This window comes from Empidonax traillii, unplaced genomic scaffold, assembly GCF_003031625.1.
Source record: "Empidonax traillii isolate 1590-97213 ecotype Southwest subspecies unplaced genomic scaffold, ASM303162v1 scaffold1004:size452305, whole genome shotgun sequence".
NCBI lineage: Eukaryota > Metazoa > Chordata > Aves > Passeriformes > Tyrannidae > Empidonax > Empidonax traillii.
Genome location: NW_020956197.1, coordinates 46,556 through 74,330, shown reverse-complemented (window position 1 = coordinate 74,330; position 27,775 = coordinate 46,556). Strand labels below are relative to the sequence as shown.

Genomic DNA, 27,775 nt, shown 5'->3' with positions numbered 1-27,775 from the left:
AATTCTCTGCTCCGGTGATCTGGAGGTTCACCCCTGAACAACCACAAGAAACTGATAAAAGCGGCAGAACATTTGGAAGGAGAATGCTGTGGCAACTCCAGAGAGGAGCAACTTACTGCAATATGTTGGGCCCTGGCTACTATTTATCAGTCACTGCTCCTCAGCAGACAGAACCCTCAGGGAGTGGAGGAGGAAAGCAGATCAACAGGCACTGTGGCCACTCAAACTGCAAGTCTCCCTTATACAGAGGAATGCAAATCAGTCCACTCAGTGAGGGATGAAGAGAAAGCTGGGCCCTCAGAACAGGAGGAAGAGGCAGGACCCAATCCCCATCCCCGGGTGAGCTGCCAGATATGCAAAAATATTTCAACTGCCAGTCAGGTGAGCCCCCGGTCTGATGGCACATCAGACCCAACAGAGTTCACACTGGAGCACAATGTACCCTGATGCCATGGAGATATGTAGGGGCAGAATCCACCTCTATTTCTGGGGTGACAGGGAGATCCCAGCAGCTGACAGTTCTGGAAGCTGAAGTGAGCCTGACCAGGAACAAATGGCAGAAACACCCCCCTGTGAGTGGCCCAGACACCCTGTGCATCCTTGGCATATACTCCCAAGGAGAGGGTATTTCAAGGACACAAAAGGCTTTTGGGATAGCTGCTGTGAAGACAGAGGAAATTAAGACAGCTGAATACCTCACCTGGTCTCTTCTGTGGGGCTGCTGAGGTTGAAGATCAACAGGTACCGAGGGATGGACCAGACGGTACAGACTGGAGTCCAGGGCAGCCAAGTGGTGCCACCACCGATATTGTTAATGTGCTTCTCTCCATTCCTTTGGCAGAAGAATGCAGGTTTGCTCTCACCTGGAGAGGTGTGCAGTACACCTGGAACTGACTGCCCCCAGGGTGGAAACACAGCCCCACTATTTACCACTCACTGCTCCAGACTGCACTGGAGAAGGGTGAGGCTCCAGAACACTTCAGAGTACATTGATGACACCACCCTATGGGGGAAAAGGGCAGAGGAAGTTCCTGACATCTTCACCTCTTGTCCTCCAGTTCTCACCGCCAGTGGGAAAGGGGAGCAAGAGAGCATTGTCTCAGTGGGGACACTGAATTGGGGAGTATCATTCCTAAACCACAACAATCTCCTGGCACATGACCCACAGCAACATCTACCCTAGCACATACCTACAACCAGCCCTGCTGCCAGTTGAGGATCTTCCTTAACGTTTCAGTCCAGGCCATCCACACATTGCTCCAGTTCTTCAGCTACCTGGAACCACCTGCGAAAAGAAAACTAAGTAGCCTGGGAAGGCAGGGATTAAAGGCCTTCCCGATTCAGGTTTTTTCCCCTACGGACAAGTTCCTGGGAAGAACATGCCATGCCAGCTGCCTCGTGTCCCTCCTGCCCTCCACACACACTTCTCCATCCACTCGAGAGCCCAGTGGATGTCTTCACCTTCTTCATCTCCCACCTTCTCCCCGTTTAAGCACAGGGATGGCTGCAGCACGGCCAGCCAGCCCAAAAGCATCAGGCTGGAGGATGGGACACCATCAGCACCTCTCCATGGCCTCTGCCAGCAGGAAGCTCCTGCCAGGCCCCGGGGGAGTAGGGCTGTCTCACAGTGACCTTTCTCTAACAGGCAGCATCAGCAACAGTGTCTGCACTGCCAGAGCCAAGTGGCACCAGGCAAACTGCCTTTGTTCAACAGGGCCAGCCTAGAGGGAGAAAAAAAAGCAGCATTACCAGTGAGGCAGCAGATAGGTATGATCACGGTGCCAGCCACTCCCATTGCAGGTGGTTTTAGGCATTAACTTGGGTCAGAGTCAGCTGCAGCAGGGTGCTTTCCCAAGGTTAAGATGCATCAGTAAACTTTTTTTTTTTATGTTCAAGAAGACAGCATTGATATTTTTGTGTGCAAGCGACCCACTGAAGGTCACAGCCCGCAGGTAGGACATTTTGGGACACCTCCTAGAGGGCAGGCCAAACAGGGAACACAAAGGCCAAAAGGACTGAGCATCACCCATAGGAATCACTGGTTTTTAAGGCCAAGAGAAGGCAAGTCCATGAGTTAGACGTGATCTGCAGAGGTTTCTCACTGCTTGTGCTGCGTGAGGCAGTAGCAGTCTCTTGATTCACTGTGCACATGGAAAAAACCAATTATTTTAAGTCATTTTTCCAGGATGGAAATAAGCTCATATTTCAATTCCTATTTACCAAAACAGGAGCCAAACTCAGTGCTGTATGAAAGTGTGTTTATTCCCAAGCTAAATTTCTCACATAAAACAATGTCTGTGAACAGCAGAATTCATCTGACAGATCTCCAACAGCCTCCTGGGCTTGGAGCCCCGACCCATTCCACCGCAGCAATCGGGAATCTCTTTTCAGAGCTGTCAGGAAGGGGAGGGAAACGACAGAAAACAGATACAAGGCCACTGGCACAGTCTCAGAAATTGTGCCTGCTCGCAAGAAGAGCAGATGTACCGAGACACTTTGCAGGGAGATTAATGCCTGCACAAAGACCCCACAGAACACCCTGCTCCGTGCAGACTGCCTGCAAAGGGGCAGCTGGCCCTGCCAGGAGAGAGCTGTGTTATTCCTGCAGACAGAAACCAGGGCTGTTGGGTTTAATCATCTGCTGAACTGCTTCCAAGGCCCGAAGTGGCTGAGAGGTCGTGTCAGAGATGTGCTCCCTCGCACCCCGGTGCGCCGCTCCGGTCCCAGCTGATGCTCTAGAGGGAATTCCCTTCTTCCCCCAGCCTCAGCCTCTTGGAGAGGTGGTTGCTGATGGCCATGAGGGGGTTGGCTCTGTACTTGGGATCGGTGATAACCTCGTGAAACCGAGCCACTTCCTCCTCTCTGAGGAAAGAAAAATAACACACAAATTCTCCAAGTGCCTCGTGCAAAAGAAACCGAGCAGATAAGGACCAAAGTCATAAAGCAGCGGATTTCTGTCGAGACAGAGTGATCCAGGGTGTAAATCTCAGAGAGAGACAGTGCAAGAAATAAACCTAATTTTGCCAAGGGCAAAGCTCAAATTGCTGCCAGCTTCATGGGAGCCAGAGACTTGATCTCACGCCACAGAGACAGAAACAATCACATTAGTGTCCAGCATCGCTTGGAAATGGTTATTTTAGAACTTCTCCCTAGTAGATCAGGGGACTGTGGGTATCTGGTAAATCACCAGGAATGAAAATGACTTCAGATTGTACCAGCACAAAATCAGATTCTCTTCTGGCATTCAGCTATTCCCCTCCCAGGTATGGGCCTTCCCTTTAATGCCAGCGCTGTCCCAGGCAGAGGAAGAGAGGAGCCAAACCTGAAGCTTGGGTTGTGGCAGCTGGGGCAATGTGGTGAGTCTTAGGGAACCTCCTATCCTAACTAAGATCCTGGAAAATAAACCTCAAGACCTTCCTCCAAACTATTTGCCTCCCAAGAAGCACAGACTTCCCAGACCACCAGAAAGTAAAGAAAGGCAGAACTGAGCAAGGAAGGCATCCCAGCACCAAGAGGGGCCAATTTCTGACAGAGAAGGGCATTCATGGAGTGTGCTGGAGATCTGTAGCCTGGCTGTTCAGCCTCAGTTTGAAGTTGAATGGCTCAGAACTGACAGAAATCCTGGAAACATGAAAGCAAACACTGCCAGATCACAGTGCCCGGCCCCAGGAGAGCTGTGCTGAGGGAAAATGAAGTTCTCGATGCCTAGTGGCAGTATAAACCATCCAACAGATTATACAGAGGAATAAGGAGTTGCCAGACTAAGCCCAGGAATTATTGAAAAGCATTTAAACTCCCCATCCTTGCTGATATTCAAAAGCCATGTGGACATGGTCCTGAGCAATCAGTTCCAGGTGACCCCCAGGGCTCCCTCCCAGTCTCAGCCATTCCCTAAGGCCCAGCAAGGACTGGACCCTGGTAACTGGGTACTCACAGGAGCCGATGTTTCTGAGCTTGTTTCATCAGACAGAAGTCTGATGGTTCTGCCTTTGCTATCTGGCTGTGGAGAGAAGAAACAAAACAAGTCAGCGAGTGTTAGGGAAGAGCAGTAATTTAGAAATGGCTGTGGAGATGGAAAGAGTCCAGGAATTCTGCATCTGCCTTCCCAGAAAGGACAGGTAATTGTCCTGCGTGGAAACTGTCCTGAAAGGCAATTACTTCACAGGCAGGCACTGCATGGAAATGCAAACTCCTTCTGGCACAGACTGACAGAGCGGGAGGCACTGCAGGAAAACTGGATCGCTCCGTTCCACAGCTGCTCGTCTGCTGTCCATGCCCAGATCACCTTCCACTTATCACTGACCTCCAGGTCAAACTGATCCTGTTGCTCAGAGCAAAGATTCCACTGGCCTTCCCCTCGCTGCCACACGTGTCACCCCTGCACGGCTCACGTTCCCTGCTGACGCTCCAGCCTGGCAGCCACCCCTTACAGACAGAGATTTAGCCCAGAGCCAGCGCTGAGCCCCAGCAAGGGACACACAGAAAGGGCAGTGACTGATTTTGGGACTCTGAGTGCACAAGGGGAGCTGCTGGTACAGCTGGACATCAAGGAAAGGAGGAGAAATGTCCATTCCTCAGCACTACACGGACACACAAGTTAACAGGAGAAACAAGTTGGGAAGTAGGGTAGCTCCTCTCCTATTTGCACTGAGGCTGGGCCCCAGCATCAGCCCAAGGAGGAACAAGAGGGTCTGCCCCCCACCCCTCTGTTGGGGCAGGGCTCAAGGAGGAATCTTCCCATACTGGTGGGTGCTGGGGGCTAGAACTTCCCCATCAGATCTGCCCCAAAGGTTAGGAAACACAACAGTTCCTTGCCTTCTCTTCAAGACAGCAGGATCTGGTCTGTTGGCAGTGTTACAGTGACCTCCTCTTCCTATTTCCCTCTCTGACGTGCTACCCTCCATCCTGTTATTTTGCCTATTTTTTCCCCATTCCTCCTTCTCTCCTTACTCCCTTGTCTCATATTCCTTCATCTTACTTACTTCCATCACCCCTCTCTACTCAATCAGCTTCTGCTCATTTTCCTCTCCTCTCCCTCCCCCCACACTTAACAGCTCAGCACAGGAACAATTTCTTGTCCCAGTTTGCCTGGAATGCTCACAGAAGCTCAGGGAAATCCCTTCTCAAGCTGGATGGCAACCCACGGTCACCAGAGCAGGGTTTGCCAAACCCGTGTGTGCCACCAAGTCGCCATGGCAGCCCCTTCAGCAACCAGCAGCTCTGCAGAAGGTGACAAAACCTAAAGGAGAGCTATTCTAGAGCACATTCCAGGCTGGATTTCCCTCCAAAACCACCAGCACACTGCCTGTTCTCTTGGACCACGCTGGCAGCCCAGTTTCATTACACTTCATTGCCTTCATTCATTATAAAACAGAATAAAAACCTCCCTGTAATGCGCCTTTACCCTGCAGGAGATCAAATTCCTGGAGAATCTAATCTTTTATTAATAATGATGACAAATCACCAGAGTATTACCCTTCCTTTCTGCAATGATTCAAATCCTATAAGAGCCCTCCTCTGATTATTTCGAACCCTTCTGCACACACGTCCAGGAAGCCAAAAAGCCAACAAGGGTTAGAAGAGCCCTGGAGCTCCTCCTTGCCAGCACTGAGTGGGGCTGCCTTGGGGTTGGCATGTCCTGCTGGAGCCAATCTGGCTGACATCACCCAGTCAAGCCTCCTGCTTGTACTGAACCCATTACTCAATATATATATATATATATGATGTCCTTTAATTCTCCTACTGGAAAAGATCACACCATGACAAAGAAAGGGGGACAAAGCCACCCACTCGGGCTCAAGTAAGTCCTGGTCCCAAACTCCAGCCAACCAACTGCCTGTGCTCTGCAAGAACTTGAAGTTTTGCTTGTTACTTTTGCTGTTCATTCCCACTGAAAGAGATGGCAGGCTGACTAAATGGTTGCATACAAAAAAAATTAAAATAATATTAAAATGCTCTCCAAAGAATTAGAAGCCTGTAGCTACAAGCTGAGCTGAAGGACACTTCATCCCACAGAAATGGCACAAACCTCTTGACTGGCTTCCTGCCCCTGGCACCTGTGGTCAGGTCAGAGAGCTCAGGCAGGGCTTCCATCAGGGGCTGCATGTCTCCCACCACGGGCGTCGCTCTGCGCTTCGCTTCGGCCTTTTCCTTTTGCTTCAGCATCTTCACACTTTCGATTTCTGAATCAGAAACAAGGCATTACCGCAGGAAGGAGGAGCGTCTGCAGGAGATGATAACCCTTAAGCTAAGAAATTCATAGACTGCTTTACCATCTGGAAGAACAACGGGCCAGAAGTGACCTAAACCACGAAAATAATGCAGCTGGGTCATTCCCTCCCTTACAGGTTGCGTTTGCTTGTAACCATATACATCCCCTTCTGACAGTGCAATGGGAAGTGAAATTCCTAGACTGATTTTGTCTGAACTGCTCATCCCTCACAGCAACAAAGCACAAGATTCCTGGTGTGGCAAAAAAAAAAAAAAACCCACGCTGACCTTGCATGGAATTGGAAGAGAGAAACAAGAAGGGAAGGGACAAACCAAATGCAGTCAGCTCCACATTTGGCCTTAAACAGGCACAGCCCCATCTCTGCTTTGCTGTTGGGACAAACAGTGGTCTCCTAGCACAGGCAGAAAAGATGGACTTAATTTCAGTTGTTTACTTAGTCTGGAGCGAGCCAAGGTCTCACCTTCATGACTCACGGTGAAGTGCAAGCAGGCAGACGCCAGATAAACCGGACCCTTGGAAAAGCACTGCATCAAGTGGCAGAGACAGATGGCTCTTCCTCACAACCACGTTTCCCAGAACCACGTTTCTGACAGGGTTGTGGGCACAGAAAGCTCCACAAATGTTACCTCAGTCTCCCTTCAGGCCATGGGAGGTGGGCTTTGAATGCCCACAGGCTGCTGCCTCAGTCCTCGAGGCTCCCTGGGAGAGCAGTAAGTCCCACAGCTGCCCAAGCTCCAGCAGGACGTGCCCTTTAGGACAGCCCACAAAAGCCCAGGACTCGTACAGGCTTCCAGCTGAACTCCAAGATGCCCCAACCTGACCCAGAAGTCCCTCGGACAACTGCAAGGGTGAGCCTCAGTGCTGAGCTAAAAACTCCACGCGTGGGCACAAAAGAGTGGCAGAAGCCGTGGGGCCAAGCTGGTGACACAGGGAGGCCAACAGCTTCCAAAGCAGCACGGCCACAGAGCCCCAAGCATTTTTGGTGGGAGCACACAAGCAGCCAGTCCCACTTACAGAACCACAGTCCTGGGTCCAATCCCGCTCCCACAATCTCAAAGTTGCAGAACTCAAATTCACTGCCTGGCTGCTGGCTCCTTTAATGCCTCTGCCTTGTTCACTCTCCAACTCAGCTGAGTTGCAGAGCAACAGTTTATCATGAAGTGCAGTTTTGCTGCACATGGATGTTTGTGACAAATGTGGCTTGGGAACGCTTCTCCTCACAGCCATCCCTGCCAAGAACACAGCTTTCTGTTCTGCATCACTTCTTTTTTTGGTCTGGCTTCATGAAGCTGACTACTTCAGTGCTTTCATAAACAGTATGTGCTTAAAATTTTCAGACACCTGATTCTGCACAAACATCCCAAATTCTTTTCCTCTGAAGTCTTGCTCGTCTGAGGAGCCATGCAATATATGTATTTTTAAATGCGCATACTTCTGATGTCTGAAGCATTACATAAGTTTTTTCCCCTCTCTGGTCCCTCCTAACATTACTTATTGGAAGGGAAGAAAGCTCCAAGTTTTGCATTTGCTCTACTGGGCTGAACTTTGTTTCCCAGGGTCTTGGCATCCAGTGTCACGAGAGCAGCCCCGGGACAAGAAGCAACAACAAACTCAGATTTAGGAAAGCAGAGATGTAGTGATAACAACCTCAGCAGTCCAAATTGGGTTCTCTTTTGGGGGGCAGAGAGTTCTTTCTCCACAAAAAAAAAAGGGTTTTTTAGGTACTTCTGTGCCTGTAAAGCACCTCTAACACGTAGCATCTTGTAAGGAGATTAATTCAGCCTGGAGTTTACTGTGCTGGTGCTCCCTCTATACTTTGTGTCAAAGGGTTGCAGATGTCAAAGCCACTGGGAATCTGCTGGGAGAAGGTTTCCTTCATACACAGAGTGTTAAATTCTCAGCTTTTTATCTAAGAGGAGCCAGACACACCTTCACTGCAGAAGGTGAAGTCACAGGTTAATGGACTTGAGCTCAGAGCACACAGGGCAGCAGAAAGCCTCATCCCTCTGCCCCAAACACAGTCTGCCTTCAACTCTGTTGGGCAAGAAGGTGTTAAGAGGAAAAAGCTTGTCCCAAGAACACCTCCAGGTGACACAAGGAATCCCTCTGCTACACTGGGTAGGACAGCATAGACTCTTACTGCGCTGAGACACTCAAAGCAAAAATACAGACACTTCCCACAGGAAACAGAAGCATTTCTGCCACGGGCTGGTTTTGTTTAGCTCATATTTCACAGCCTCGAGAAAGGCCAGACTGTCTGGTAAGTGGGTTCACTGACCTGTAGCATGTGGGAAAGAGCAGGAACACAACCAGCAGTGTCCAGAGTTCTCCCTCACTGCGGGCTCTCACCACAGAGGTTTGGGATGAGGTGGTGGCAACTCCAGGCTGTCCTACCACCCCCAAGGCTCCTTGGTGACGAGGAGCTCCACTGCACAGCTAGTCCTATCTGTACCAGGGCTTTAAAAGATAGAAAAATACACTAAACTTACGTGGGCACAGCGTCCTATCTGGACAAAGAAAGAGCTGCTTCTGTTGTCACATATATTACATGTGGAGAAAGATCAAAACCAGATCTGGGGCAATGAATCAGTCTTGGTGCTGAACACTGAGCAACAATACCTGGGACTTTGACCCCACCTGCTGGGGAGCAGGTGTGAAGGTTTCTGAGCAGCATTCAGCCCCTCCCAGCACTTCACCCACACCAGTGAGCAGAGATCCATCAGAGCCACGCTCCGTGACGTGAGACACGTGAGACATACAGGAGTACTCACTCTGCAGCCATCTTTCCTTCCTCAGCTTCATCTTTTCCTTTTTGGAAAGAACTGTTTTTTCTTCTAAACCTAGAAGAGAAGAGACATTGAGATGGAGCCTGGCTCCTGGACAGCAGATTTTGTTCAAACCCTCGATGCTTCTGAATTTGCTGGCAGGGGGTCAGGCAGGGGCTACAGTGCACCCCAACTCTTGGCCAAACAAATCAAACCTGACTTGCTGCCAGTTAAAAAAATAAGGAACGAGCAAGTAGATCAGATCATCAGCAGAGAATCCTAGAATGCTTTGGGTTGGAAGGGACCTTAAAGCCCATCTTGTTGTAACACCCTGCCGTGAGCAGGGACACCTTCCACCAGCCCAGATTGCTCCAAGCCCCATCCAGCCTGGCCTTGGACATTTCCAGGGATCCAGGGGCAGCCACAGCTTCTCTGGGCAACCTGTGCCAGGGCCTGCCCACCCTCCCAGGGAAGGATTTCTGAAGTATACCTGGGGCAGCCCTACAAGGAGCAGCTTGTAAAAAAGGCTAGTACTTCCTATTTACCAAACCCAGTATTTTGAAGGCAGCTGTTGAGCACTGACATCCAACACCAAGTAAAATAACATCACAAATATTTTTACTGGCGATCCATTGCAGATGCTATAAAATTGTACCTTATCTTCGGTGTTTTAAAATAAAATTTACTTTAGTCAACTTTTCTCCTGAAATGTACTGGGAATACCAGAATGCCAATGCAGGAACAGGCTCCTTAAAGATCACTCCTCTCACTTGAGCTTATGCTTAAGCCCAGAAAAGAAAAAAATAGCCTTTTTTTCCCCCAAAAGAAACAGAAGAAAGGAATTCAACGCAGTTCTGAAAACAACTCACCGAGGACAGCTTCTCTGAAGCTACAAACCTTTTGGAATTATTTAAACAAAAGCAGGATCATCTTTTAGTAATTCCTTAAGATCAGAACAAGCCTGCTAGGGCTGGGGGCACCTTCCCATAGAGCCAGCAATCACCACCACGTTTTGAGTTTGCAGAGGACACAGAGAACGGAGCTGGAGCTTCCACTGCTCCATATGCCAGAAAAATACATTCCTGCAGTCAATGGGCCCAAAAAGCAAGAAACAAACTCATGTTTGTCACGGCATCAAATCAGATGCTGAAACAACAAATGGCCTGTACCAATAACCAACTCTGAGCTACACCCGCCCCCATCACCCCACATTTCTGCGGCTTCAGGGAAAAAAAAAAAAAAAAAAAGATGAATTACGGCCCAGTGGCACATGGTACCCCAATGATCTCCAGAGGGCTGCCTGCACAGGACACCCTGGCTGCCCCAGCCTCCCTGTGCTGGGAAGATCTGCCTCTCATCTGGAAACATGCTCATGACTTCACTGGAAAAACAGCGCCCGGCGGGATTTGTTAATGAAAATTAAAAAAAAAAAAAACACAACCCTGCAATTCAGCCAGCTGGCCAATTCTAGTAATAACAGCAATTCAGGTTTGGGGTTTTTTTTCCCCCCCCCCCCCCCCCCCCCCCAAATGGTAGTGGAATATTTAAGGAAACACAAAAGCTGTTTTCTTGGCAGGAGCCCAGCCCTGCTGCTGGCTGGGGGTGGTGGGCGGCACCCAGGCCGGCAGCCGGAGATCACCAGAGGGGTGCCTGGGGAAAAGGAGTTGGATCCCTCCCATGTCAGCAGCCAGTTCCCTGGCCTTTTCCATCACCTGCTTCCCCAGACGCTCCATTTTCCACATCCCAGCTTGCCCCTCAGAGGGCTGTTTTGCTGCCGAGAGGTGCCAAGTTGTGTTTGGCAACCTCCAGCTGCGATGCCGAGTGCCAAAACCGCTGGAAACCCACTGGAGAACAGTGGAGGCAGAATTGGTCTGGTTAATTAACAGCACAGACTGTCCCCATGGTAGTCTTTTACTCTTATTTAGCTTGCAAGCACCTTCGAGATCAAAGCCAGACCGCAGCTTCACTTTAATTATTTTCCAGTGGAATGAGAAGGGTTTGGGTCCCCTTTTCCAGCCCATTCCACAGGTAATTTAAGAACACTTGCCTTTGAAACCTTATGTGTGCAGGGAAGGCAAGCAAGGAAAGGCATGCACATTATCTGAGGGTAATTTCCACACTGTAAACTTGACAATTATTCTTTTTAGCGAGAATGTGTTTTTCCTTTCTTCCCTCTGATCTGCGCAGCACAAGACATATCAAATCTAAACAGATTACAAAAAACCCCACAATAGTTTTTTCCCCTCTCAGATCAAGCGTTTGATACTACTCCTGGCAATCCTCAGGATCCTGCTTTCATGGCAGAGAAGTGGATTTTTTTTTTTCTTTTTGAAGATAGCTTCCTTAATTCAAAAATTCTTGGGAGTTTTCTTTGGTAAAGGACTCAGGCTAAAAAAAAAATTAAATATATATATATATATGCACACACACATATATATGGAAATATATATATATGACTGCTTTTCATAAGGGACTCCTTACACTAAGCATATATTTAAATCCTACCTTAGAAATCCCCATTTCATACATTCTAGGCATTCAGAGGGAAGAAGGACTGAGTTAAAGCTGCAACACTACAGGCTTCCCTGCTCTCAGATTTGACTGTTTGACTCCACAACTGAGAGGCTGAAAACACAGGTTTCGCAGTTCCAGGAAACTACATTACTGGGAGGACTTGGCCATGAGCAGAAACATCCAATAAACCTGTGCAGTGCCACGTAGACAAGCAGTCCTTCAGCACCAGGCATCTGCTGCCCCGTGCAGAGCTGCAGTGAAGCACCAACCTCCACCTCGGGTAGGAGGTATTAAGAAACAACATGTAATATTAATTATTATTCCCAGAACCCCGATGAAGCATTAACAGTAAAGCTGTTGCTGCTCGAAACATAATATTTTGGCAAACTGAAGTTAAATAACAACAGATGTGTTAATTTTAGCCTTGGTTGTATAACGGCAGCAAAAAACCGAGCACATGCCTACAGCTGTGGGCTGAGTTCACGGGAAGAAGTCACAAAGAGTACACCCAAAAGCAGAGGACGGGGGTGTGGTTTGGGGTTGTTTTTCTCAGTGACACGGTGTCACTTGTAAATTGTCCCCTACCCCTGGTCCAAGGGAAGGGCCTGGGAAATGGTGAGCACGGTCTCCTCTCCTGGGGCAGGCGCGGCGGTGCGGCCCGACAGACGTCAGTGCGCAGCAGCTGGAGGTGTTCTCCAAGGAACAGAGCTCAGAGGGGACAGCACAGGCCAGGCAAAAAGTCAGCCAAGACGTCCTCTGGCAGAGATGATGCTCCACAGGAGCCAGCCTGGCAGCTCCCTGCCCTCATCCCACCCAACCAGGGAGCTCCAGCTCCACTAAGCACCGACTGCTGAAGTGTCTGAGGAACCCGGGCCAGCAGCGGGACCAAGGCCTGGAGGAGGCAAGGACAGAGACAGGGAGTGGGTATCCAACCTCTATGCCCTCTTGCTGTTAGACGAGCCCCAAGAGACACCTTGGTAGCCTGTATGCAGGCACAGAGACCACGCTTGGGTTTCACCCACCCCAAGCCCTGCCACACCCCGAGCAGGCTCGGGAAGCGTTGCTGGAGTAAAAGATGCCAGCTCCTGCTGGGGCAGGGCAGGTTTCACCATGGATACAGCATTTGCTTTTCATGTTCCAAAACAAGCTACATTATTTTCGTTCCCAATTGTTACACCGGCACACGAGCTCCCCTCCCACCCCGATGAGGAAGGCATCCTACATAAAATGAGATCCGTGTTCTCCAACCCTCCAGATCCCCTTGGTTATTTAAAGCAGAGCCTACCTCCAAGCCTGGCTTCCCACTGGAAACCCAGGGGAGCAGCGTAACTTGTGTCCTCACGCCAAGGTCACGCCAGTGCCAGGCCTGTAAACATCCCCAGGCTCTGCCCAGCCCCAGCACGGGCACGAGGCCCGCGTGTGCAGCAGAGCTCAGACTCGGCTCTTGTCGGCTGCAGAAGGGCCCACGTGACACGTGGGAGCTCTTCCCCTCAGGAGGTGACTTGGGAAGTCACAATCTGCACTGCAGCCTGTGAAAGGCAGCTCCATGGACAAAGTCTGCCCTTCTGAGCGATGTCTTGAGCACGCTAAGCCCCTGCCACAAGGCAGAAGTACCACCTCCTCCTCCTCCTCCTCTTCTGCCCAAGGGCTTTCCCACTCTGTGTAAGTCCTCATCATTCCCACTGTACGCTCTCAGCAGCCCCCCCAGCACAGAGCCCGACCTTTGAAGGTCAGTCACAGGCAGGCACACAGAGGATGCTCCAAGTGGCTCAGTGGGTGCCACTTCTGCAGCTGGAAGGTTATTTTTGTAACACGCTGCAGTGACCCCAGGTGTCTGAACCAAGAATGCAGGTGCTTGGCACTGCCATTTCATGGCACGGGGAATCACAGAATGGTTGGGGTTAGAAGGGACCCTTAAAGACCACCTAGTTCCACTCCGAGCCCGATCCAGCCCAGCCTTAGGGGAGAAACACCCATGAGAAATAGTGCTGGAGGACAGACAGCAGGACTACCATGTGGCCTCTGCTTTATTTTGCCCATGAATTTCCATTAGTACCCCTCTTCTCTCACCTCCATTCTGCTCCAAACACCCTGGGGGGGCAGCAAATCAGGTCAGATCCATTACTAGCCCAGGACACTGAAATGCTGCTTTCACATACATTTGGCTGTGGAAAATTTCTCATTAAAAAAAAAATGTAAATAACCCCATGTATTTCCTATCAGCATGACCTGCAGGAAGCATGCCTTTTTTTGATTTTTTTTTTCCCCCTTTAAAGTAACTTGTTCTTATTACACTGCAGATGCACAGTTTTGCTTGAATAAAGGGGGTACCACTCACCATCCCTTCTTCCTGATGCTTGCTCGTTTGTCCTTCCTCTGGGAGTCTGGCACAATTACAGTGAGCAAAAGGCCAACCAAACTCTGTGTTCAGTAAATTTGGAGGTACCCTCACACTGTTCTTCCAATGAGCACGGAAGCGGGAAATGAAAGGACAAGCGGGAAGGGTTTTGAACTGAAAGAGGAGACCTTTAGATTAGATATTACAAAGAAATTCTTGACTGTGAGGGTGGTGAGGCACTGGCGCAGGTTTCCCAGAGAAGCTGTGGCTGCCCCATCCCTGGAAACGCTGGATTACATTTTACTCACTTCCCTTCGTGTTTCTTCTGCACTCAGAAGAAAATAAATAAATAAATAAATAAATAAGGCAGAGGAACCCCACCAGAGGCTTCTGAGGATGACTTCATGGCCCCAGCCCCCTCAGAGAGAACCAATCATGCTTTCTTTGCTTTTACTGCCCATGCATAAGCCTAAGAGTCACATCTCCAAGCAGTGCAGACAGTGGAGCTCAGGCCAAATGCTGTACCTGATTCTGCTTAAACAGAGGCTGAACTAAATAATCCTGAGAGGTTCCTTCCAACCTTAACGATTTTGTGATTATTTGCAACATCCAAAACAAACAAACAAACAAAAATCAGATTTTTCCACAAGTGCACCTACTCTCAGCACTCCTGTAGAGGGGGATCCTTGGGAATGTATAGTCTAACAACAAAAATACATGCACAAGAGTTATTTGTGTGGATACTGCAGTTCCAATAAAGGGCAACGAGAAGAACAGAATACCATTTCTATAAAAGCTTAAACAGCAACAAATCTCTGGAATGAGATTTATTCTGAGACCAAGAGTAATTCATATTTACCGGTGGGTAAATTCTCTCCTTAGGGCTTACGAAGGGAGACAGAACACTGAAACCTTCCCATGCTCTTTGACAATGCCTTGCAGGCCTGTATTTGAAAGAGATTTTCCCCAAAATATCCTTTCCTTTCCTGCTAATAGGATTACCTTTGACTACACTGTCCTTTGAGAAGTTTCAAAAATCAGTAGCTCAGTATCTCTGCAGTATTACACAGTGAAAGATCTAGATCTGAAAGAGTTACACTATTGGATTTTACCTGGTGCTTGTAATTTATGCAAAAAGCCAGAAAACATTCATCTACCTTAATTTCCTTGCCTTTTAACTGTATATTAGCTAGTAGGCAATTAAACTGCCATTCCCTAGGGAAATTTTCCATCTCCAGCCACTGTTCCCATAACCCCTCTCGTGCTGTTTTTGGTACCTGGCATTTCTTTTCTGAGGATATTCTTACCTTTCCCTTCATATTTGCTCTTCCAGCTCCTTAGAGGAGCCAGCCCTGCTCAGCTGTACTTGTCATTACATTCCCATTGGATGGATCCAGTGGCAACCCTGCATTTTAATGTAGAATTAGAGGATGGTTTGGGTTGGAAGGGCCCTTAAAGACCATCTAGTTCCAACCACACCTGCCCCAGGCAGCTTTTTATGCTGCATTTCCCCTCCAAGCCAAAGCAGTGGCTTGATGGGGTGCTGGGGAAAGGAGAGAGGACAGGCAACAATAGGGAAGGGCGGGGGGAAGGGATTTAAAGAGATGTTCAGAGGACAGAGGGACAAAAGCACAAAGGGACAGGCTGCCACAGCAGACAGGCAAATATGCCACTGTCAGGTGGCACTGCAGCCCTGGCAGCAGACCATCTGCACACAGGAGGAGGTGTGAGACAGTACCTAGAACGAGTTGTGGAGTTGTTTGCTGTATCTCAGGGATTACAGAAAACACCATAGCTGTTATAATTCCTCTGTCTGAGGAAGGGAGGTGCTGCCATTTCCCAGGAAGCCCCCAGAAGCAAGATGTTAAGTGGGAGTACTCCAGCCTGGCATCCAACAGCTTTTGGAGTGACCACTGAGGCAGTGCAAGGCTTCCAGAAATTTATGATCAGCAGAGAGTAACGAGCAGGAACAGGCAAGAAACAACAGCACCAGCAAAACAGCAATGCCCAGACCACCACTGGTGAAGGGACTTACAGCTGTTAGAAGGCAAAACTGAAAGCAAACACAGCACGCTGCTCCAAGGTCCCTCTCAACACTGTTACTGGAGTGACACGCTGTTACACCTAATTAATATATTAACTCATTTGATAGCCCGGTGCCCTGTGATCAATACTCAATTATATTGCCAGGCAATACAGCAATGTCAGCCAGAAACTGAGCTGAGCAGGCTGTGCAGCTACGAACTTCAGGGTAAAAACATCACGAGAGCTGCAGTAAGTGGGAGTTACGCACGGGAGCTTCAGAGGCGCAGAGTGGAGAGAAGAGATCACATCACAAACATCTCCCCACAGTGAAGGAGAAAGAACTGAGCCATGAAGGTCAAGAGAAGGATACCAGAACTGGCTGAAATGACAGGTTCAAATGACAGGAAGATCCTGCACAGTGAAAAAGGAGAGAAGCAGGACCAGCATGGGAAGGGGCAGAAGCGAGGACATGAAAGGAAGTTGGACATCCACAGGACACCATTAAATGTACAGTGAGGTTTGTTTCCCAACTGAAAGGCAGGGCTGCCACGGCAAATCCAAAGCCCACCTGGGCAGAGAGAGAGAAGAGATGTCTCCAAGAAGGCAAGAGGATCACTCCTCTTCCCTGAAGAACCTATTCACTAAGTCCTCTCTTCCCCAGAGGGCACAAGGCACAGGTTGGACAGGTTTCATCCTCTTCTTTCATTAGCTGAGGAGGAATAAGCATTCAGGGGCACAGCAGAAGGCAGAAAAGAGCTGGGAGAGGAGAGAATTCTCCCTAACATTAGTTCACCAGCCTCTGGTTTGCTGGAGGGTCACCAAATACTTCACTGCAGCAACTTCCCTTTGAGAAGCGACTGTGCTTATGCCAATCAGTGCTTTGCAGAAAAATATGAACCTATTAGTTTTTAAACATGGCAGGTGACCCTGCCACCATTGCACAGAGAGCCTGAGATTCAAGGACAAGGAAGCTGAAGTGTCACACATCCTCTTTCCACACCCTTGCTCAAAAAACCTTCCCTTGGGCATAAATAGCTCTTTAGCACCTATAATCAAGCTGGGATTTCATCAAAATACATATTCCAGTACAAATGTCAGGCAGCAGTCAAAAAGGTTGAAGTACAGCCAGCCACACCTGAGGTGGGCAGCCCTCAGCCTTTGCCAGGCCGTGCATCAGGGAAGGAGCCCTGACTTCATTTAATAAACACTCTGCTCAGTAAATCTGCTGCCTTGGCACACCAGCAGCCTCTTCCACCGCATGCTTGCACAGGCAGCTTCTCCAGAACACCACTCCAAGGCCTCTGTGTGCCAACACCTCGCCTACTGCTGAAGGGATTGCAGACACACTCTCAAACTCACGCTGGCAGGATGCTCGGGGGTGTTCTGGGGAGCGGGGAAGAGGCCTGGAAAGTGCTGCCCTGCTCCAGGGAATAGTGAATGCAATATTGGATTGCTTGTCTCTAATGGAACTAAAGAAAAAAAAAATAATCAACTGTAATCAACTTCTGTGCTAATGACAGAGAGCCAGGGCTGTTTCCTCTGGAAAGATCGACACGGAACGCGAAGCAGCATCGATATCAGCAGCATTATCAACACGTGACATTTGGAAACTTGGCACACAGACAACAGTGGGTAGCACAGAGCAGCTCAGGGGGCAGGCAAATGAGGCTTCTACTTCTGCAGCTCATTAGTCTTGATTTTCATAACAGTTATCAGGCACTTTGAAGTTTTAAATGCCCAGCTATGGCATTTTAAGCAAAGTGCTGCCACATTGCCCAGGTTTTCCCTGTTGGCTGCTGCCAGAAGGTGGGAGTGCCCAACTTGGATACCCTTTTGTTCTTACAAGACACGTGAATTCCTATGCCAAGCCCCATGAGAAGGTGGGGAAGATCCTGTCACAGGAGGAGATTCAGCGGTGACAGGACCAACCAAGCCATGAGAAACAAGAGAAACATGGAAATCACTGGCTGACCCACCCCGACCCTCCCTTTGAAAGCACAGCTCTCCCCCACACAGGAACCACAGAGAACCACGTGTCTGACCACCAGACAAGGAGGGAAAGAAACAAATCTCCTGATCAAACATCCCAGCACCAACTCCCACCCTGATGGCAGCCTGGAAGTACAAAACAGAAGCAGCTTCAGAAACAGCTCAGGGGTCAACATCAAATGGCAGGTTTTGACCTGCTTTAACACCGGCTCATCAACAGCCTGAAAAATCCTCCTTCCTCCCTGATTTCACCTTCTCCTTTAATGTTTCTAGCTACAGATTTCTTAGCTGAGCTCTGCCTCTTCCTAAGGACCTAATTAAAAGAACCACCAGCCAAAAGGCAGTGGCCACAGCTCCACTGGGAAATAAGGCAGCACGTGGCATGGGAGAAGGGGGGTGACCAGAGGCAGGACCTGGCAGGACACCACAACTTTGATTTTTTTATTTTCCAGCCACATTTAGACACAGGTTTGAGTCCAGAAGAGCCCTGTTGTTAGACAGGAGAAGGTAAAGAAGGGGAGCAGCTGGTAGGATTCCTAAGAGAGAAACCTGGATGAAGAGCTTTTGGAGTGAGCCCTGACTGTATCTCCCACATCTGTCTGATGAACAGTTATGGTGAACACTGCTATGGGATCTCTTCCTTCTCTTCTGGTGGTGAGAGGTTGTGCGAGCCCATCAAGGATGAGTAGCTCTCAGACACACATAAAAAGGAAGAAAGCGCCTGAACTGGCTCTTGGAGACCTGTTGACATGAAAAAAAAAAAAAAAATCCGAGATAATTGAACACTAAGATTTCCCCAACAAGGACCTCAGGAAAAAGAAAGGCAGGAAACAAAATGGCAGGAGGAAAACACAGAAGATTAACACTTGGGAGACATACACAGGCCCACTTCTGCACCCTGACTGCCATGGTCTTACAAGTTACGTGTTTTGTGTTTGCAAACAGCAGATTCCTGACTGGTCCCAGGCACAGTAACAGAGACTGGATATCCATAAACCCACTGCTACTGCCTCAGACACTGCACTGCCCTGTCTGGCCCAGAGCACATACCCAGAGAGGAGCACGTGCCTCCAAATTAAAGGTGCAAACACAACAGAAACCTCCCTTCAGATGTGCATGTGGGAATTTTACAAGGAATAAACAGACACAGCTCGAATTTTAGAACGAGCCAATGAACAGAAGAAAACAGAATTGCAGGAAAAACACAGGAGAGGACTAAATGCTCTGGGGTTTGCTTTAGGAATGGGCAGGAGGTGAGAAGGAGGGCTTGGGCAGCAGACCACAGGATCCAATGTGCTGGGACCAACCTCCAGGCTCCAGGAAGGGCCACACCAGGAGGCACAGACACACCTTTTACTGGCACAAAGGGGCAGGGAGAGAGTTCGAGCCTCTCCTAAGGAACTTGCAGCACCTAATCCCAGGCAAGACTAAACAGCAAAGAGGAGTTAAAAAAAGCCTTGCCCCACCTTACTTCCTTTTTAATGAGTTTTGCCTTTCAGTGCTGCCCTGGTTAATCCAATCAATCCCTGCCCTTTCCAACAGATCCCAGTCTCTGCTTTCCAAACAGTGGCTTCCCAACCGCTTGGGACCAGCTTACCCTTTCTGCAGGACAGCAGAGTCAGCATTTCTATTGTCTACTGTTTACTGGGTTTTTTTCCCCTGCTTGCTTGTTTAACCTTCATCTCTCCTCTCCTCCCTAGTGCTACGTAGCTGATGCTTCCAGTCTTGGCCATAGGCCTTATTTTCCAGACAAAACCTGTACATCCTATCCTGAAGCAAGAAACATGGAGCAGATGATTATTATCTTACAGAAAGGCGTGTTACATCTCTGTGCTTGACCTGAGGCGGCACTGGCAGCAAACTCCTGCCACGAGCAGTGGACAAATTTCTTTCCCTGATTATTTTTTTCCTCACCAATTAATTTCATGATGGATCTGAAGGGCAGCAGAAAGCACAGGAGAGAGAAGAAAGCAAGCACATACTAATGACTGCAAAAACAAACTGGGAAAATGTATCAATATCTAAACTTCATCAGCTCCTTCTTTTCTCACAGTCATCCTTTCCAGGAGAAAGATCTCTGAGGATCCATTGAATCACTGCTCCTATTCCACACCTTTGGCATCAGTGCTGAAAAACTGATCAGATAAACAGGTTTTTTTACAGATAAAACAGGAATGCTCAGGAAGGACAGCGTTTGGCTGCAGACACAGCTACGAGCTCCTACACTCAGGCTGGCTTTTTCCTTGGAAGTGAGAGGAGTCCTGGGTGCTTTTCCTGCCCCTGTGCTTAAAAACCTCAGTGAACCTGGACTCACATTCTACACCTTCACAGCCACCAGTCCTCAGGCAGTGCCTACACACCAGCAGAATGAAAAGCAGAGGCAGAGCTTCTACAGACGCTTCCTGACTGCTCCAATCAGTTTTTGTTGGTTTTTTTCATGGAGTAATTACTCTGAACCTTACTCAGAGCTTTAGGACCATGGCAAAATTTCCACTGGGTTGTTTTAGCCCTTGATTAATTCTCCCCTCCTGTCCCAGGCTCCCCACAGCGTGGGCTCGTTTCCCCACTCACAACACTCCATGCATTGACAGGGAAATGAAAAAAAGAAAAAAATAATCACATGTCAGAGCTTGCCCTTGATTTGAAAGTCTGTGTGGCAGATTAGCAGAGTGTGCTTTCCCTCCCCATGCTGCCCTATCTGTTGCACAACAATACGTCAAGGAGTTAATCCCACCATCTGCAGCTGTCAGAGCTCCCACACACCAGGAAACCCAAACACCTACAAGTTTTGGGAGCACTGAGGGAACACAAAGTCCAACCACATCTCCTACAACCAAACAAACAGCCGTATACTAAATGTAATCATATTAATTTCTTTTACCTGACAGCCCGCTTAGGCAATGTATACACACAAGGTAATTTTAGATTTAGACACGGAAAAGAGCTCCTCAACTCAGCCTGTATAACACCAGCAGACTTTCATTATTTACATAATTTAGGAGTTATTAGCTTGATTCTGGTCACATTCTGATTGGTCAGTTCCAACACCACTTGCACGATAAGTGGTTTTATAAACCGCTGCACACAGAGAGGACTAAAACACTACCATAAACATAAAGTAGGAAGGAGGGTGAGAATACCCTGGAAAGCTTCCCAAATTGCTTGTGACAGGCATAGGCTTGACCTCTAGCCTCCAGCTCGGTTGGGCAACAACCGACACGCAGGATCACTCCCCATCCTTCCCCACTCCTGTTTTAGGAGCACAAATAGCAGATTTCAAAACTGGGAAGCGTTCGAAGAACGGAGCTAGAAAAGTAACGACCTGGAGAGGTACAAGGCGTGAAATCCGTGCTCCTCTGGTCTGTAACTGGGGTGGAGAGAGAACTCAAGCCCAGCCTCAAGCATCTACTGCAGGTTAACACCTGCTGCACCCAGGGACTCACTGCTGCCCCACGCAGCCCTCCCAGCTCAAAGGGCAAGTTGTGTCCAGAGCAGACACAAGGTGACTTCTTTTCTTGCAGCACTACACAACTGACTGCCATTGATAAGTAAATGTTTCACCACAAGGCCAAGACTGGAGCTGCCAAGCAGAAGCCCCTAAAGGGCAGATTGAGGTGATCCTGTGTTGGCATGAAGCCTGTGTGATCCCAACAGCCCTTTAACCTTGAATGGATCCTACTAGTTTTACCACTCCAACATTATACAGTGATCTACTGGTTTGGGTTTTGGGTTTTTTTGTTTGTGGTGGTGTTGATAACACAGTTCAACAAGCCTGGCCCATGAAAACACTCATTCCAGGTGGTGCCCAAGCACATCAAGTCTCCTTCCCTCCTCCTGTGAGCCCAGACTGCCCCACAAGTGGAACTGTTCCAAACACAGCTTCACCACCTCTTCCAGCAGCCACTGCCACTTCTGGTGGCTGCCACTTTTCATGCTGTCTCAACTGCTCTTCCACTTCAGCTCACAATTCAGAGCTCCCAAAAGCCCCGAGGCACCAGCAGGATCACCAGCTCTGCCATCTTACACAACACAGACACTCCCACAGCATCCTGCCCCCTGGACAGGCCTACATCCACCCCACTCCTCTGCCTGGTTCCAGGGGACAGAGGCACCACCAAGCCCCTCCACAGACCCCTGTGATCATCAGCTCACTGCACACCTCCCACAGCATTCTTCACCTCCTGACAAAGCTAGGCATGACTACTCTGTCGGGGACTCTCTGTCTTACCCACAGTGATTCTCACACAAGACTTCTGTCTTGTGCCTCCTGAGACTTGCTTTTCCAAAGAAAAAAAAAGTCTTAGAGCAAGCCTCTCTACTCCAATATGCATGCCCATTTGGCTCACTTAAATGCAGATAAAATCTTTACAAAAGAAAAATCTAGATCTGGGCCCCTCCAGGAGAGGCAGCAGCTTTTTTTAATTTTTTTTTTCCAGCCCATCACCTCTTCCTCTTTTCTTTATTTGAAACTTGCAGGTCAGCATCAGCCACCCATCTCAGAACGACATTCTCCTGGTAGAATCTATTTTAAAGCAGGCGAAATTATTTAAAAAATGACAGGGCTCTGACACTTTGTACTTGATGCTCTCTATCCCCCAGACAGTAAGAAGTCTCATTTACACTGTGCCTGCACTAGAACAAGTAGGTCCAGCCCCATCCACCCCGCACAGCGATGAGATCAGCAGCTGCCAGCACGGAGATGTGGCAAGAACACCCGAGACATTCAAAGAATTAACAGGGGGTGGGGAAGGACCAAACTGCTGCCAGTGGTTTTCTCTGACACTCCTTGCTCTCAGCTTTCAGAGCTGCCAGACGTTTGGCATTGCCTTGATCTTCTCAGGTCTGAGGCCACAACAGCAAACCTTGAGACGCACCTGCCCCCTCACCTCTCTGAACTCAGCACCCCCAGGCTTACAGGGGAACAAGCCCTGGCATCCTCCCTGGGAAGAAAGTGCTCCCTGAACTGAAAAAACTACACCCCCTTCCCAAGCAGCACCTTGAAACACTTAGGCTCACCATGCCCAAAAAGACACAGCTACTGAGAACACCTTCATCCCCACCAAAACACCACACTAGTTCCCAGAAGGGAGAAGCTTTCACTGCAAAAGAGAGGCCAGCAGATCTTCCCACACTGCACAGAAGATGCAGGCAGGAAGGGTATTTCTCTGCATGAAAAGGGCTGTGGCACGAGCACCGTGCCTGCTGATTTCCTAATATGGATCACAGCCCCATGGATTGAGATCCACAAGCCCACAGACTCATCACTGGTTCTCGCCCGGTCTAAGGCTGAGTTTAATCTTTTTACCCCGCTGACAGGATATTAATTTTACCTAATGGACCAAGAGCTGCCAAGAGCTATGAGCTATTTTTCACATTTTTCCGGCTTTGTTCAGCTTTCCTTTCCTGATGAGGAGCTCCCCGTTAGTCCTGCCTTCGCTGAGGTGTCGCAGCACGACGTGAAGAAATGCCAGCTTCGTGGCAGGTCTGATCAAAGCAAGAGTGCAAAGCACAATCTGGACTTCTCCAGGAGGCAGGGCTGATCCAAGCCACTGTGCCAGGATCAGTGTTTGACGATACCAAGAAGGCTGTTCCACTTCAGTGGTTTGCAGGTTTGGATATCACCACCCTAAAGATAACTGAGGACAGAAAGCAGTAGCCAAGAGCACGGTGCTGTGGCAGAGCCCCCACCCTTGTGAGGCACACGTGGCACCCACCAAGCCGTGAGGAACTTGCCCCTTTGGGTGGACACCTTCGGGTGGGGGACAGGGAGATAAGAAAATCTGTAGGATGTCATGTCAAAACACCCAAGACACTGTGGGTAAGAGAGAAAAGAGTCATGTCTCCCCCTGCCAATCCTCACATGTGCTCCACCATGCCAGGCCAAGAAGCAAAGATTAGTTAATGAAGCTTTGCTTCCACTGAGGACCTTCCAAAACTCAGAGCCAGCTGCTGGAAACCAATGGCTGATGCTGTTAAAACTGGAAAAAAAAAATAAATTTTCCTGCTATTCCAGTAACCTTTGCTGGAACCAGTTCACCTCCCCCAGAGGTCAACAGCGTGCAAAATACTGCCAGTAAGATGTGTACAGGAGAAATTCATACAGGAGATATTCAATCCTAGCCAGGATCTGTACACAGCTCTTTCTGAAGCCTGACACACACTAGCTGCAAAGTCAGTGCTCCAGCCTTCTTCCACGGCTGTTACATAATAAATAATGCATTTAAGTATTGTGATGCTGGACTCCAAATCCCAGCCTCACTCAGCCTTGAAAGACTGCGCCAAAATTATTTATAGTATTTACATTACAGAGGATGGGGGGGGGGGTACCATCAGATCTCATTTAAAGATTACTTTCAGATGAAGCAAGACTGGTTCTTTAGCATTTTCTTCAAGCAGAAAAAGGTGGCAGCCACAGCTGGAGCGCAGCAAACAAATCCATAAATGCATATGGACATATAGGTCAAACAAGAATTAGGCTGAGCAAAAAACAAGTTAGCTGTGAGAGACATTCCTTTGGCTTTTCCACATATTGTGCTGACCATTTGTGGTTTAATCTTAGGGAAGCTCTCCCTCGTTTCAGCCTGCAACCCTTCCAAGCTTCCAAGAAGGAGGTTTCACTATAATTACTCCCTGTTTTTTTTACACTGGCTAAGGTTTTCACATAAGCATCGTTGTTTTTTACACTTACTGCACCAGGAAAAAACTGAAGGAGGAACTGGAAAATTTTGTTCCGTGCCCTGTGGAGATGAAAAATATCATTCAAAAATATAGACCTGACCTAGAAAAAGGAAGAGCTATTCTGCTGCCCTCTAATGAGCACTTCCAACACCCGAAAAAGAACACTCTTCTGTTCTGGCAGATCTGTTCTGCTCTCTCGCTACAGAGCTGTCAACAACGCAGGCACAGCCAGGGCGAGGCAGCACCTCCCACACAGCGAAGACAGGCAGAAGAAACATCTGGATGGACCCAAGATTTGGTCTGGTTTTCCTGAGCTTAGAGGATATGACCGTGTCCTGTTTGGTTCCCTTTCCTTCCCTGAACAGAGGGAGGGGAGGGGTTCCCGATTCTGACCCTCAGGGCACAAGGGCCACAAGGTTATCACAGGTACACACGTACCACGGGGAACGACGACTTGCCTGAACATCTCGTGGGCATTAATGAAAAGCAAAGGAATTCAGTTTTCATGCAAGGCTGTCTCTGGATCTGCACGATGCTCAGGAGACACTCAGTTGAAAAAAGGCAGTAAGGAAGGCAGAGGAACAGCCACAGAGCAACAGTTCTACCTGGTGCTGAGCTTAATCTCAATTTTGACTGAGCTACAGTGATGCAATGGGTTGACCTTGGCCAGCTGCCAGACGCCCACCCAGCTGCTCCCTCCCTCCCTGACTCCTCAACAGAACAGGGGAAGAAAATAAGATGAAAAGTTGAGATAAACAATAGGGAGATCACTCACCAATTACCATCACAGGCAAAAAAGAAGAGACTTGGGGAAAATTAATGCAATGTAGTGCCAATGAAAATGGAATCAGGAGGTGAAAAACAACGACAGACACTAAAACACCTTCCCCCACCCTTCTCAGCTCCACTCCTTCATTCTGACTCCTTCATTCCTGACTCCCTTAAGCAGTAAAAGGGGCCAGAGAATGGCATTACAGTCACTGCTGCTCCTTCCTCCTCACACTCACCCACTGGGGTCCTTCCCATGGGAGAGCACCACCTCTCCTCCTTTTCTGTCCCTGGTCTTCACGGGGCTCTCACTTTTTTCTGCTCCTCTTTTTTTTTTTTACTCCTTCTTAATGACATGTTTTTGCAGACACAGCACCACTGTGGCAGACAGGCTCAACTTCAGCTCCCTGGATGTGCCCAGAACATGAGAGCTCTGGCCTCTCCCCCACTACCAAAACCTTGACACTTCCATCCAGTACAGGTAAACAGGCCAACACCCTCCATTCTGGAGGAAGAAAATGCATGAAGAAGTCATAATAACCCCACATTAGTAGTATCTACACATTTTCATGCTACTTCCCTAAATAAAACCCACTCAGGTACAGGCACTAAAGCAACACCTGCATCTGCAGAGGAGTCCACCTAAACCCAGCCCACGCCTAAGCCCAGCCCTGCTGTCACAAATCACTGGCACGAATCAAAAGCAACAGCCAGAGGCTTCACGGGAGTGCCAACCGAAAACAGCAATTTAAAACTGTGATTTCTGGCAGCAGAATTCCTGCAGCCTGGAAGAGCCTTTCCATGCCTCCCTATCAACAGGATCACCAAGTTATTTCAACTCTCAGCACGTTGCAAAACGACTCCTGCATGCACAGACACAGCCTTCACCCCTGGCAGCTGGGAATGTCCTCTCCATGCTAAAGAGGCACATTCCTGTTACATAAGAAGGCTCAGTGACCTGAATTTACAAATAATCTTGGAGAGGAAAGCAGACATAAGAAAAGGCAAAGTTAGGAAATGCAACAGAAGGAAACGAGCTCAGAGCCTGCACATGCACAGCCACACTGGGTGTGAATGTCCACGATACCCACAGAAGCCCAAAATCTTACAGTAGATCTCTCGATTTGCTGCGTGTTCTCCCTGCACAGTCGAGCACACAGCACAAGGGGGGTCAGGAAACACCTCTGTGTGCCCCATTTTCTCTCAGATTTCCTGCCATGGGCTCTCTAGAACAACCATGTTTCATTGGAGCTGGGTATCAGTATCACTAAATGTAATGTTTTCAAGAGTCACCCTCCAGCTCACAGTCCCTTCCTGCTCGAACACCTGCTGGGATGGCCTAGGCACCCCCAGCAGGGTTTTCTCCAGGATTTTCTGTGGTTAGCCTCATGGAATATTTGCAACACTGCTAGCTCAGTCTAAACCTGTCCAAATAACCATTTCAAACAACCCAGAATACTTCAGCACCCACTGCATTTAATCCTTCCACAGTTGTGCTTCCTACATTTAGCTCAGACAATGTACATTGAGATTTACAGCATTTGAAGCCTAATTTAAAAAAAAAACAAAACCAAAAACCCTCTTACTTCCTTCTTCTAAGTCACTTGACTAAAAAGCTAAACCCAAATTAAGTGTTATGCCACATATGAGCATCAACAGTGCCACTTTGAAAGGCTAAAGGGGGTTGACACACGCATTTTCACCCAAGCATAAAGAAAACCTTGGCCCATAAATTGCTCACAAAGACTGGAATAAAAGATAACTTGTGTAGAAGAGAATAATACTTACTATAGATCCCTCTTAGTCTGAATGACACACATGAGCACTTGAGATCTCCCTTTAAATACCCAGCCTCAGTAAGACCCATATGAGCAGGGCAAAGATTTCTCTCTCAGTAAATCAGAAATTTGATTTACATAGCATGGAAGTTTGTGGAAAAAATACCCAAGCAAAGCAACCTTCCTCACACAGGCATTTCCCAGGGGTGTCAGCAGAAGAAAGAGGAGGCTGATTTATTCCTGCATCCCAAAAGCACGCCAAGGCAAGTCAGAAAGGGCAATCCAGAAGAGGTAAACCTCTCGTACCATCCACCCTCTACCAGACTCCCATTCCACCTCTCTCTTTGCAGCATTTATAATTTTATAAAACTCAATTATAACTCAAAGCTTTAGCATTAGTACAGCAAAGATTTGAGCTCCTCTGGAATGCTGCAGCACACTCTCCTAAGCAGGGCTGATCTGTTTATGTGTAAGTAAGGATGTCTGACCATTTTAAACCCATTTATTCAGCAGGAGAGTACCAGGCTAGATTAGTATCCTTTTAACCAAAGGAGTCCCCGGTCCCTCACTAAGCTGTGCCCTCCTCTGCAGCCACCCAGCAGCACAGAAAAGCTGCTCCAGGGCAGGCACTGAACGTCCACCAGTGCTGCTGGTGAGCATCACACAGCGGGCACAGCCAAGGAGCCAA

General features: G+C 48.6%; 1 protein-coding gene across 1 annotated transcript in view; it reads right to left on the bottom strand.

Moving 5' to 3' along the window:
• Positions 1-2,244: 2,244 nt before the first annotated feature.
• The window catches only part of FAM207A (family with sequence similarity 207 member A), a 33,096-nt gene continuing 7,565 nt past the window's right edge, over positions 2,245-27,775 (bottom strand). Inside the window, exons 3-6 of the mRNA XM_027904024.1 lie at positions 9,004-9,072; positions 6,029-6,182; positions 3,935-4,000; positions 2,245-2,862 (exon numbers count right to left, since the gene is read on the bottom strand). Coding sequence (XP_027759825.1) covers positions 2,736-2,862; positions 3,935-4,000; positions 6,029-6,182; positions 9,004-9,072 — 416 coding nt within the window. The 3' untranslated portion in view covers positions 2,245-2,735. The remainder of the gene's footprint in view (positions 2,863-3,934; positions 4,001-6,028; positions 6,183-9,003; positions 9,073-27,775) is intronic.